A 12,574-nucleotide genomic window follows, 5' to 3' on the forward strand; every position below is an offset into this window, starting at 1 on the left:
CCTGGGAGGGGCACAGCTTTGTCCATTGCCTCCTGTCTGACTAGTTGGAATGTGAGTGGGCAGGGCTGAGGTGAGCGCACTTTGGCTGCCTCTCGCTTGAGTTGCACACACACACACAAAAACACACACAAATGTCTTTCGTGAAGGGAGCTGCCTGCCTTCTAACCAGCCTAATCTTCTGGCATTTGTTTTTAGCAGAAGCGGCTACCAGGATGTACTACCTTGGAATTGTGGAGGAGAACTGGGACTATGCACCGAGCGGCGAGAATCTGATCACAGGACAAAATCTCACAGAGGATGAGTAAGTCAAAGCAGGAGTCTTCTGAGTTTCTACTGTCGCTTTTAAAGTAGTTAATTCACACTTGACCACAAGATGCATATTGGGCTCAGTGCTTTCCAAGTTGTTTGCTTGTTTGTTTGTTTCCTCCAAAGAAGCATGTCTGGGCAATGAAACAAGTTTTTGAAGCGACCTTAAAATGCATCGGAAAGCAGCATAGGCTGGTTCAAACGGCAATGCGAGGAGTTTTTTTAGGCTGCCCATCGTTTCACAGTTGCAATGTGCATTTAAGGCGCACTGCTAAAGGTCTGCACACTTAGCAATTAAATTAAATTAAATTCCAAGGGATTTGGAGGGGAGTCAAGACCTGTGCTGCGGTCTTTTTGTAATAACGCAAAGTTTCCTAAGTTTCAGTACCACAGTGCAACTGCCATTCAACTGCGTTTGACTTAAACGCCCCAAGATGATTATGTATTTATGGTTGAGCTATCGTACTTGTATCGGGAGGAGTAAAGATTGCAATCTAAACATGCTTATTAAGAAGTAAGTCCCAATGAACTCAGGGTGGTGCTTTTCAGACTATTTTCGGGCGGGAGCTTCGGTCCTCACAACGGCTGCGCTTTTCTTCAAACCAGCTTCCATTTGATTTGAAGACAGAAGCCATAATCAAACTGAGGCGCGTACATTTAGGCAGTGGCTGTGCATGTGCACATGATAGCACATGTGCAGACAACAACATCAGTCAGTTGGAGTTTGACGTGGGGAAAGAAATCAGGTAATGTGAAGACATCTCTGCCCCCTCTCTGGTCTGACTTGAAACACAGCGGAAGTGGGAGTTGACTTTGTTGCGTTTCAAGCCACTAATGTGTTGAAGTGGGCCTTGAACTGTGGCTCTGCTGATCCCCACACACATTCACACCCCAAATATAGATTTCTGAGAAGGGTCTTCGGTGTAGGCCAGGCATGTCCAAAATCCGTTTCGGGGGGCTAATCCGGCACACCGGTTGGTTTAATCCAGCCCCTGTGATAGTTTATTAGTTTATTTCCTGGGGTAAAATCCTAAAAAACCCTCAACTACCTCAATCCTAAAAAAAACTCAATAACTTCAATCATTAAAAAAAGCTCAACAGCTTTGGTCGGCCATCACAGCCCTTCACTTCATCAAATCTTGCCCTCTTTGAAAAAAGTTTGGACACCACTGGCACTTGCATGGTGATTCACATGTGACAATTCTTCAGAATTCTTCAGAATGCAGGCATAAATATCTGGGACAGAAAGAGAACCATTTTTGAGAGATTAAGGTCACTACCAGACAACCTATGTATCGATCATTTATCCTAATTTGTTTGCAGAATGTTAGGGAGCTCAGATGATACGAGCTTTTAAAGCATTTATTTTGACAAGCAAGCATCACCCCACTCTCCCCAGTGCCTTTCCGCCATCACTTTCCTTATCACAGAAAGTCAGATTTGGGCTTGGGGGCAGTTGTTGCCCAAGAGCACCAAGTCAACTTTAGTTGTGCAACGTGAGTCTAGAAGCACCCAGTGCTGGCATTCTACAGACGATCTTCTGGTAAGCTACATTAAAGTAAATGGGACTTGCTTGTGAGTCAGTAAGCATGTATATGCTTGCACAGGAAAAAAAGAAAAGCTCCTATTATCAATGCATAAAGGAGAAGCACGCTTTATGAAACGTTTATTGATTGCCAAGCATCTGTTGTTTTTGATGTTTTCAGAGCCTGCTGTGGCCTTCAAGCTTCGTGGAGAAATAATGACTTCTACATAGGCTTGCGTGTAACCTTGTAGACAAAATCATTGGAAGGTGCAGGTTTTATAACACTGATGAAATGTGGCTTCATCTGAGTGGTTTGAGATGGATAAACAGAACAATTTGTATACGTGATGGTAGAAGCTTTTCTGCAATTATATGGATCTGCACTAAATTTTCAGTGCTTTTTTTCTTCAAAAGGCTTCAAAAGTTGAATTTCTAAGTTTATTTTAACTCTTTGTTGCATGTTAAAATGTTGTTGCATAGCGTTTGCTTCTGGTTTTTCATGACCAATAGGGTTTGCAGTGTTGGATGTAGCAAATTCTTAGAATTCCAAAGCACTAACCAGTCCTTTGCAGACATTCCCCAGATCAAATGTAGACCAGACAAGTCTACTCATGCTCCCTTCCAGATTAGTGTTTTATTGTAGGTGTATTCTGCAACATGTTTAGGGTTGCCATACGTCCGGAATTTCCCGGACATAGCCAGGATTCGGCCGTCGGAAACAGTGTCCGGGCAGAAATCGCTGGAATGTCCATGAAAATCCGGACGTATGGCAACCCATGTCGGAAGTATAGATTTTGGCGAATTTCCTTTAAAATAGCTCAGAAACTTAATGTGTTGTTGTTTTTTCAGATTTTGCAAAAATAGCTAAACAACTTGGCCAAAAAAAAAAAAAAAAAAGGCTGAACAACTTTTGTGTTCAGATTTTCACTTTTTGAAATACAGTGGTACCTCGGGTAACATATGATTCAGGTTACATACGCTTCAGGTTACAGACTCCGCTAACCCAGAAATAGTACCTCAGGTTAAGAACTTTGCTTCAGTATGAGAACAGAAATCATGCTCTGGTGGTGTGGCAGCAGCAGGAGGCCCCATTAGCTAAAGTGGTACCTCAGGTTAAGAACAGTTTCAGGTTAAGAACGGACCTCAGAATGAATTAAGTACTTAACCCGAGGTACCACTTGTTATGTACTGAAGTTCTCACAGCAGGGGGATACTGTAGATAGTTTTCACTCAGGTTCACATATGCAAATAAGGGATTGAAAGTGACATTCAGTGATTGGATAGTTGCAGAAAATGGTTACTGTTGCGTTCTAGTGGAGCTCTATATAAGCAGGCTGGCTGAACCCTTCAGTTCAGTTCTGTTCTGGCCTGTGAATAAACAAGAGCTGTTGAAGAATCGCTGTGTCGTCTGATATGTTCACCCACAACTTAACACCACTGTATGGCTACCCTAATTGTTGGCACAATGACAGTGTATTAGAGGGGGGGGGGTTCTGCTTTATTAGCTGTTGTGTGACGCTTCCCCTTATGCTACAACATAATTGCTGTCCAGAGGGCAATTTGCAGAATAAAAAGTTACAAGATTACAGCAGGAAGTCTTGCTGCCCTGAAACCTTTTCAGGCACAGTGTTGAAAGTAGGATTGTGTCTTGGCAGAATCCAGAGCACAAATCATTGTGAATGTGCAATAAAAAGGATGTATTGAGGGGCCCTTAATTAAGCAAGCTAAGCTACTGAAGTCAAAATTCCCAGCAAAGTCCCCTCTGCAATTGAATTGTGAACTAATTCATAATGACCTCTTTTTCCACTCCATTAGCCAGTGTTTGTTTCCTACACCCTATGTATGGTTACAGCCCTGTAGGGCCGGGAGTTGCAAAAGAAATGTATGTGCCATGCAAAGGGCAAGGTACATATTGATGCTTGCCAGGTGTGTGGGGGCTGATAAGACAAACAAGAGATGGCTGCTGCTTCACAAGATCTAGTTTACATTATGGGACAATGAAAGAAAAGTCATCACGAAATGGGGAAAACGGCTCCAAATATTCACTCTCAAGACCTAACTCAATGTTGCCAGCATTTCACATATTTTCTCTGTGCTGCTTATTAATGTTTAGTTGAAGGAGGTGTGTAAAATGGTACAGTGGTACCTCGGGTTACATATGCTTCAGGTTACATACGCTTCAGGTTACAGACTCCGCTAACCCAGAAATAGTGCTTCAGATTAAGAACTTTGCTTCAGGATGAGAACAGAAATCGTGCTCCGACGGCACGGCAGCAGCAGGAGGCCCCATTAGCTAAAGTGGTGCTTCAGGTTAAGAACAGTTTCAGGTTAAGTATGGACCTCCGGAATGAAACAAGTACTTAACCCGAGGTAAAGGTAAAGGGACCCCTGACTATTAGGTCCAGTCATGGCTGACTCTGGGGTTGCGGCGCTCATCTTGTTTTGTTGGCTGAGGGAGCCGGCGTACAGGTTCCGGGTCATGTGGCCAGCATGACTAAGCCGCTTCTGGTGAACCTACTGGAGTGGTACCTATTTATCTACTTGCACTTTGAGGTGCTTTCGAACTGCTAGGTTGGCAGGAGCAGGGACCGAGCAATGGGAGCTCACCCTGTTGGGGGGATTCGAACCGCCAACCTTCTGATTGGCAAGTCCTAGGCTCTGTAGTTTAACCCACAGTGCCACCCGCGTCCCTTAACTCGAGGTACCACTGTATTATTATTATTATTCCAGTGGTACCTCTGGTTGCGAACGGGATCCGTTCCAGAGGCCTGTTCGCAACATGAAAAGAACGCAACCCACAGCGGCGCGTCTGCACACGCGCGGGTTGTGATTTGCAGCTTCTGCGCATGCACATGATGTCATTTTGCGCGTCTGCGCATGCGCGAGCAGCAACACCTGGAAGTAACGCTTTCCGGTACTTCCGGATCACCGCAGGATGTAACCTGAAAGAACGTAACATGAAGCGGACGTAACATGAGGTATGACTGTATTATTATTAGTGAAATGGTATCATTATGTCAGGAGCTGGGCAGAGGCGGAATGGTGGAGACCGCCTCCCCAGCTTGACCCTTCCAGGGAGGAGGAGGAAGAAGACAGTTTAGATTTACAACAGGAAGGTCACAGCTCAGAGGCAGATGAGGAGGAAAGTTGGGAAATAATGGGATTGGAGGAGGAGGAAGCACCAGGCAGGCAACAGCTGACAGACACAGTGTCTTTAGAAAGCATTCCAGACACACACCCCTCTCCCAGAACCTGGCGAGCCTTGAAAGTAGGAGAGCAAAGAGCTCAAAGACAGAGGGCACATAGCAGCACCCATAGGAGAGACAATGAGGTTGACGAATGAGGAAGTGGGAGAGACGAGGGGTGGAGATTCACTCGGGACAACACCATTATCCAAAAGGCTGGGTTCTATAGCCTCTCTCTGTAAATACTGAATAAAAATCAGATAGTAAGAACCATTCCCTTGTCTTTGTACGTTCCTGGGCAACCAGCTAGGAGTTGCTGGCTGCAGCCTGACACATGATGACATTCAGTGTTTACCTGTCCCCTACATAAGTTGATAGGGGATGCGGGTGACGCTGTGGGTAAAAGCCTCAGCGCCTAGGGCTTGCCGATCGAAAGGTCAGCGGTTCGAATCCCCGCGGCGGGGTGCGCTCCCGCTGCTCGGTCCCAGCGCCTGCCAACCTAGCAGTTCGAAAGCACCCCTGGGTGCAAGTAGATAAATAGGGACCGCTTACTGGCGGGAAGGTAAACAGCGTTTCCGTGTGCTGCACTGGCTCGCCAGATGCAGCTTTGTCACGCTGGCCACGTGACCTGGAAGTGTCTCCGGACAGCGCTGGCCCCTGGCCTCTTGAGTGAGATGGGCGCACTAACCCCAGAGTCTGTCAAGACTGGCCCGTACGGGCAGGGGTACATTTACCTTTACCTTACATAAGTTGATTGGTTCCCACACATGGAGTGCTTGTGTTGGTGTTTCAAATCTCATCTTCCTCATCTGTTCCATATGATTCATGGATTGAAAATTAACTTAAACTCACCCCCCCCCCCTTTTCTACTGCAGAGAAGCAATTGTCTATGTGAGAAGAGGCCCCAACAGGATAGGTCGGGTTTACAAGAAAGCAATTTTCAAACAATTCACAGACGACACTTTCTCCCAGGAGATCCCCAAACCCTCTTGGCTGGGTTTTCTAGGTCCAGTTCTGAGAGCCGAAGAAAGAGATACTTTTATTATTCATTTGAAGAACTTTGCTTCCCGGCCTTATTCTGTACATCCACACGGAGTCTTCTACGAGAAAGATTCTGAAGGTAAAACAAAGATTTGCTTTTCCTCTTCTGCTGTTTCAGATTCTATCTCTTTCCTCTATTACTCCTGGGAGCCAGTATAGTGGTTCAGGTAGCATGTTGGAAACTTGACAGAGGAGGCCTCGGTTCAGATCTGGGCTCACATCAATTTGTCAGACCAAGAGTTCATTTACTCCAGCAGTGTGGAAACTTCATTAGCCTGAGGACCACATCCCCTCCCAGGGAATCTTCGAGGGGGTGGGGTGTCACATGTTAGTGGTGGGCGGGGCCAGAAGTAAAAGTGGGTGGAGTAATAAATGTGACTCTTGGCTTCGTACAGTAGGCTGTGCAGAAGCCAAATATTTTTATACCAGTATCAGGTGGTGGGGCAGGGCAATGGTGCCTAACCTCACATCACAGCCACGTTCATTAATTTCAGTGGGTTTATTCTGAATAAAACCTACTTGAGTGCTGTCCTATATTTACTTAGCCGCTTTCCCACCTTTTCTCTTTTTGCAAAAGTGATCAAAGCAACTTTAACAGAGAGAGAGAGAGAGAGAGAGAGAGAACAAACTAAAATGCTCATGTGTAAGATGTCTAAAAGGGCACACAAAGAACTTCAATCTTTTTTTTTTTTTTCCATTCCTCCTCAGGAGCCCTCTACCGAGATGGAACAGGTGGCAAAAGCAAGGCTGATGATTTTGTTCTCCCTGGTTCCAATTATACATATACATGGCTGGTTACAGATGAGTTTTCACCTACACCGGCAGATCCACGGTGCCTGACTTGGATTTACCATTCGCATATCGACACGCCAAAAGATATCAGCACTGGGTTAATTGGGCCGCTGGTGGTTTGTCGAAAAGGTACGGAACATGTCGTGCCAAGTGCCCCTGTGGCAGCAAGATTTGGTTAAAAAATTCAGGTCTGCATCCACAAATTCTGATACGTTCAGCAGTTGTAGCTTTGCATGACCTCTGAGTAGCCTAGCCCATTTCTGGTGTCCAATTCACACTGCTGGTTATTATGTTGAAAGCCCTAAACAATTTTGGGCCAAGATACCTAAAAGAACCATTTCCTCCCATCAAGTCCCATTGATAGCTGGGGAGTGGGGGAAAGGAGAGAGTATTCTCAGAAAGCCTGAATTGCAGCCTTACAAAGAGTTTTCTCTTCCAGCAGGTTTTTGACCTGCCAACTTGAAGATATTTTTTAACTGACCCCTCAGAATTCATATCTCTTTTACCTGCTGTGCTCCTGTACTCTCCTTACCTCTCTCACCCTGACCTAGCCACTGTGATCCACGCGATAGTCACCTCCAGACTTGATTATTGTAACTCACGCTACGTGGGGCTGCCCTTGAGAAACTCCAGCGGGTGCAGAATGCTGCAGCGAGATTCCTTACGGGGTCCTCGCCACGGGATCACATTCACCCGGTGCTATACCAGCTGCACTGACTCCCGGTGGAGTACAGGATCAGGTTTAAGTGGACAAACACTGGCTCCCTTGGCCAATAAAGTGAAATGAGCGCTGCAACCCCAGAGTTGGTCACAACTGGACCTAATGGTCAGGGGTCCCTTTACCTTTACCTTTAACCTTTAAAGCCCTATACGGCCTAGGACCCTCGTACCTACGGGACTGCCTCTCCTGGTGTGTCCCATGGAGGACTTTACAGTCTTCAAACAAAAACATATTGGAGGTCCCAGGCCACAGGGAGTTTAGGCTGGCCTCAACCAGAGCCAGGGCTTTTTCGGCTGTGGCCCTGATCTGGTGGAATGCTCTGTCACAAGAGACTAGGGCCCTGCGGGACTTGACATCTTTCCGCAGGGCCTGCAAGACAGAGCTGTTCCACCAGGCCTTTGGCCAAGGCACAGCCTGACCCCCCTCCTTTGGTAATTCACACAGAACTCTAGCCCAATGGTTGCCATTAATTTGATTCTGAATTGATTTTAGAATGCTGTGCTTACTTTTACTGTTGTTAGCCACTCTGAGCCCGGCTTCAGCTGGGGAGGGCAGGATATAAATAAATTATTATTATTATTATTATTATTATTATTATTATTATTATTAATGTGATTTTTCTTGGCAACTGCAGCCAGAGCAGGTGAGGTTCCATTGCCCTCCTGCCTTCGAAACGCCATGCTTCACTGCTGCTTACTGAGAAGAAGAGGAAAGGGGAAAAGCAGTGGGAAGTTAGGCAGTGTGGAAGCAGCAGCAGGAGCAACAGATTGACTCTGCCACCGCACCCACACCATGCCAAGCTCCCCACTGCCTTGTCCCTCTTGGGAAGCTGCAATGAAGTCTGGTGCTGGGAAGGCAGGAGAGCAAAGCATTCCCATCCACCCCATTAGTTGGTTCTGTCTATAGCAGATACACACAAGTGCAATTATTGCAAATGATGTTGATAGGAGTTGGGTATGTTCAGCCTGGGGAAGAGAAGACTGAGAGGTGATAGGGTAAAACAAAATTAAAAAATTCCTTCCAGTAGCACCTTAAAGACCAACTAAGTTAGTTCTTGGTATGAGCTTTCGTGTGCATGCACACTTCTTCAGATACAGATATTTTTTATTTTTTTATTTTTTTATTTTGTTTTGACTATGGCAGACCAACACGGCTACCTATCTGTAACAGGTGATAGGGTAGACATCTTCAAATATATGAAGGGCTGTTTTCTGCTGCTCCAGAAAGTAGAATGGATTCAAACTACAAGAAAAGGAGATTCTGACTAAACATCAGGGAGAACTTTCTGGCAGTAAGAGCTGTTCAACAGGGGAATAGACTGCTTCGGAAGGTGGTGGATTCTTTTAAACAGAGGTTGGATGACCACCTGTCAGGGATTCTATAATAGTGACAACAACAACAATAACAACAACAACAACAACAACAACTTTATTATTTATACCCCCCCCCCCCATCTTGCCAGCTTTCCCCAGCCACTCTGGGCGGCTTACATATAAAATGGCAAAACATTAGTCATGAAAAAATTACCTGATACAGGGCTGCCTTCAGATGTCTTCTAAAAGTCAAAAAGTTGTTTATTTCCTTGACATCTTATGGGAGCGGGTCACTACCGAGAAGGCCCTCTGCCTGGTTCCCTGTAACCTCACTTCTCACAGTGAGGGAACCACCAGAAGGCCCTCAGTGCTGGACCTCAGTGTCTGGGCTGAACAATGGGGGTGGAGATGCTCCTTCAGGTATACTGGGCCGAGGCCTTATAAGGCTTTAAAGGTCAGCACCAACACTTTGAATTGTGTTTGGAAATGTACTGGGAGCCAATGTAGGTCTTTCAAGACCGGTGTTATGTGGTCTCGGCAGCCACTCACAGTCACCAGTCTAGCTGCCACATTCTGGATTAGTTGTAGTTCTTTAGCTGTGATGCCAGCACTGCAGGATGACTGGATGACCTTTGTGGGATCCCTTCCAACTGTACATTTCTATGAATCTGTAAATGCTGAAAGCAGCATAGAGCTTTTCCAAAAAGAAATCTGGAGTATAAATACAGCTGCAGGTGATGCATTCCTTGGAGGTGGGCTTGCTGCCCCTGTAGATTCTGCTACCTGAGGCAGGTACCTCACCTTACTTCATGGATGGGCCAGCCCTGGCCCTTCCCCATGTACTGTTGTGCTGCTCACGTGTAAGGCCTATCCCATGTTCTTGGTCTGTAAGTTTAAAGAATCCCCCTGTGCAATTGCTAACAACATCATTCACGTACATAATATGTACCTAGGCCTTGAGTCTGCACACTGATTTCCTGCTCGGGATTGATTTCAAGGCAAGAATTTTTAGAACATGTGAAGTGGCTCCAAATAACTTAAAGGGTTTACAAAAAACAAACTTTTACGTGTTTGCTTTCTTAGGAACATTAGATGATGCTTCAGCGCCAGCGGCCCATGCCACAAAGAGCTTTGCTCTGATGTTCAGCATCGTAGATGAAAATCTCAGCTGGTACCTGGATGAAAATATAAATACCTTCTGCTTGGAACCCAGCACTGTGGATAAAGAGGACGAAGATTTCCAAAAGAGCAATAAGATGCACGGTGAGCTGTGCTGCAGGACAGGAAGAACAACGCTTGTTTTGCAATTGCTGCCAGATTTGGTTGCAACTTCTAATTGCTGCGGCTCCTCTTCCTTTCCTTGTGAGAGGAAATAGTCTGGGGTTGTGTCAGGATATTAATGCCTCCTCTTTCGTCTACTACCCGCAGCTTGAAACACAGGCCAAGCCAGACTAGGTGCCTTCAGTTCAATCCTGAGGCAGGTTCCTCAGCTTTGAGTCATCTCAGCAGCTCCTATAGGAAAAAAAGCAGAGGTTAGGCAAGCAACCCATTGTGAAATGCCTTTCATCATGGGAAGGCAAACTAAGGGCCGGATCCAGCCTAATCGCCTTCTAAATCCGGCCCGCGGACGGTCTGGGAATCAGTGTGTTTTTACATGAGTAGAATGTGACCTTTTATTTAAAATGCATCTCTATTTGTGGGGTCTGCCTGGTGTTTTTACATGAGTAAAATGTGTGCTTTTATTTAAAATGCATCTCTGGGCTATTTGTGGGGCAGAGGAATTTGTTCATTTCCCCCCCCCCTTCCAAAATATAGTCCGGCCCCCCACAAGGTCTGAGGGACAGTGGACCGGCCCCCTGCTGAAAACGTTTGCTGACCCCTGGCTTTCGCCATGAGTCCCTAGGACTTGAATGGAGGGCCTCTGGGTTTGTGTGCAGCGTCTCCTTGTGGCGAAGCCCTGAACTGCATGTTGCAGCATCAAACTGAGCAGTTTAGCATCCTCAGCCCCTGGACTGACCCCATCAGGCAGGCTGTCCACAGGATCCCCCTGGGCAGGAAGGAGTTTGAAGGTCTTCCTGTTCCAGTTGCGCCTTGCTTTGAGCAGCAAGCTTGTCCCTGAGCTCTGGTGTCTTCCTGTATTCTTGGGTTCTGACAGCTGGCTTGTTCCTAAATGCTGCCTCCTGCCTTTCACCATGTCCTGTCTTTAGAATCGTAGGGTGAGATGCAACTAAGTTGTTGAATGAATGGAATGAGGTGGTCCACTTGTACAACAGGACTTTCTGCTGCACAAGAAAAGGTGCAGCAGAGGGAGAAAAGGTGGGAAAGTCTTGTTGCATGAGCAGATCTCCTTCTCCGCTTAGTGCGATGTTGAATTCCATTCATAGAATTGGAAGGGACCTCAAAGATCATCTAGTACAACGCCCTGGCAATGCAGGAAACTCACTACTACAGCAACCCCACGAGAGTGGCCATCCAGCTTCTGCTTTTAAAACCTTTAATGAAGGAGAGTCCACCACTTCTGAGGCAATCTTGCTCTTCGGCGCTGACTTCTGGACTCATAACTCTGTGCTCACCTCAGACATCTACTGGCCCACAGCTGTCAGTGTCTAGACCCCAGAATCCATCTCTAACCCCATCTTGAAGCATGGGGGCCTCTTCCAACCACCCAACTTTTCCCTTCTCTGTTTTTCCTTCCTTTTATCTCATGTCCCCTTGGTTTTCTTTGTTTTCTTTTTCTTATTCTCTTCTTCTGTCTCTTTCACCTTTAAATTTCATATCTTTCTTGTTATAATAATAATAATAATAATATTTTTTTATTTATACCCCACCCATCTGGCTGGGTTTCCCCAGCCACTCTTTATCTTTAAACAAAGGAGAAAAGGGTGATGATGACTTCGTTTGAAGCCATTTTGCTTCCATTACGTTAGTGAAATAGAGAACAAGAAGGAAAATCTTAAATGTGGCACACATTAGCTATTTTAAAATGAATGTCCCTGTCATTCATATCCCTGTAACTCATGGATTCTTTTCTTATATTGTGTTATATGTTTCCAGCAATTAACGGTTATGTTTTTGGAAACCTCCCTGGCCTGGAGATGTGCACTGGTGAATTGGTGTCCTGGCATTTGTTTGGGATGGGGACCGAGATCGATGTTCACTCTGCACAGTTCTTCGGCCATACTTTGCTTAGCAGAGGCCACAGGATGGATGTCATCAGCCTCTTTCCGGCCACTTTTGTGACAGCAGAAATGATGGCAGAGAATGCTGGGAAGTGGCTCTTGACCTGTCAAGTCGATCATCACATACAAGGTATCTATGCACCATTCGAGAAAGGTCAATAGACGTTGCAGTTGGGCCAGAACAACTACTACTGCTAGTAATATTTTATATACAGTGGTACCTTGGGTTAAGTACTTAATTCATTCTGTAGGTCCGTTCTTAAACTGAAACTGTTCTTAACCGGAAGCACCACTTTAGCTAATGGGGCCTCCTGCTGCTGCTGCGCCACTGTTCTCATTCTGAAGCAAAGTTCTTAACCCGAGGTAATATTTCTGGGTTAGCGAAGTCTGTAACCTGAAGCGTATGTGTCAGGGGTTCAGGAGCAGAGGCACAGGGAAGAGAGGAGATGGAGAGCGAAGGGGAAGAATCCGAGGGGAGCATAGGAGAAGAGGACAGTGGACCGAGGGATTCC

The 12,574-nt window shown here is 46.0% G+C and overlaps 1 protein-coding gene across 4 annotated transcripts in view; it reads left to right on the plus strand.

Moving 5' to 3' along the window:
• HEPHL1 (hephaestin like 1) overlaps positions 1-12,574 on the plus strand; it is a 44,507-nt gene continuing 31,933 nt past the window's right edge. For 2 of the 4 annotated variants that reach the window (XM_079973403.1, XM_079973405.1), the window contains exons 1-5: positions 101-301; positions 5,892-6,136; positions 6,766-6,978; positions 9,967-10,146; positions 11,938-12,192. In XM_079973403.1, coding sequence (XP_079829529.1) covers positions 132-301; positions 5,892-6,136; positions 6,766-6,978; positions 9,967-10,146; positions 11,938-12,192 — 1,063 coding nt within the window. In that variant the 5' untranslated portion in view covers positions 101-131. Of the gene's footprint in view, positions 71-100; positions 302-5,891; positions 6,137-6,765; positions 6,979-9,966; positions 10,147-11,937; positions 12,193-12,574 lie in introns of those variants that run through there. The other 2 variants (XM_079973404.1, XM_079973406.1) reach the window with 2 other exon arrangements.

This window comes from Podarcis cretensis (genome assembly GCF_951804945.1).
Source record: "Podarcis cretensis genome assembly, chromosome: 4".
In the NCBI taxonomy this organism is placed as follows: domain Eukaryota; kingdom Metazoa; phylum Chordata; class Lepidosauria; order Squamata; family Lacertidae; genus Podarcis; species Podarcis cretensis.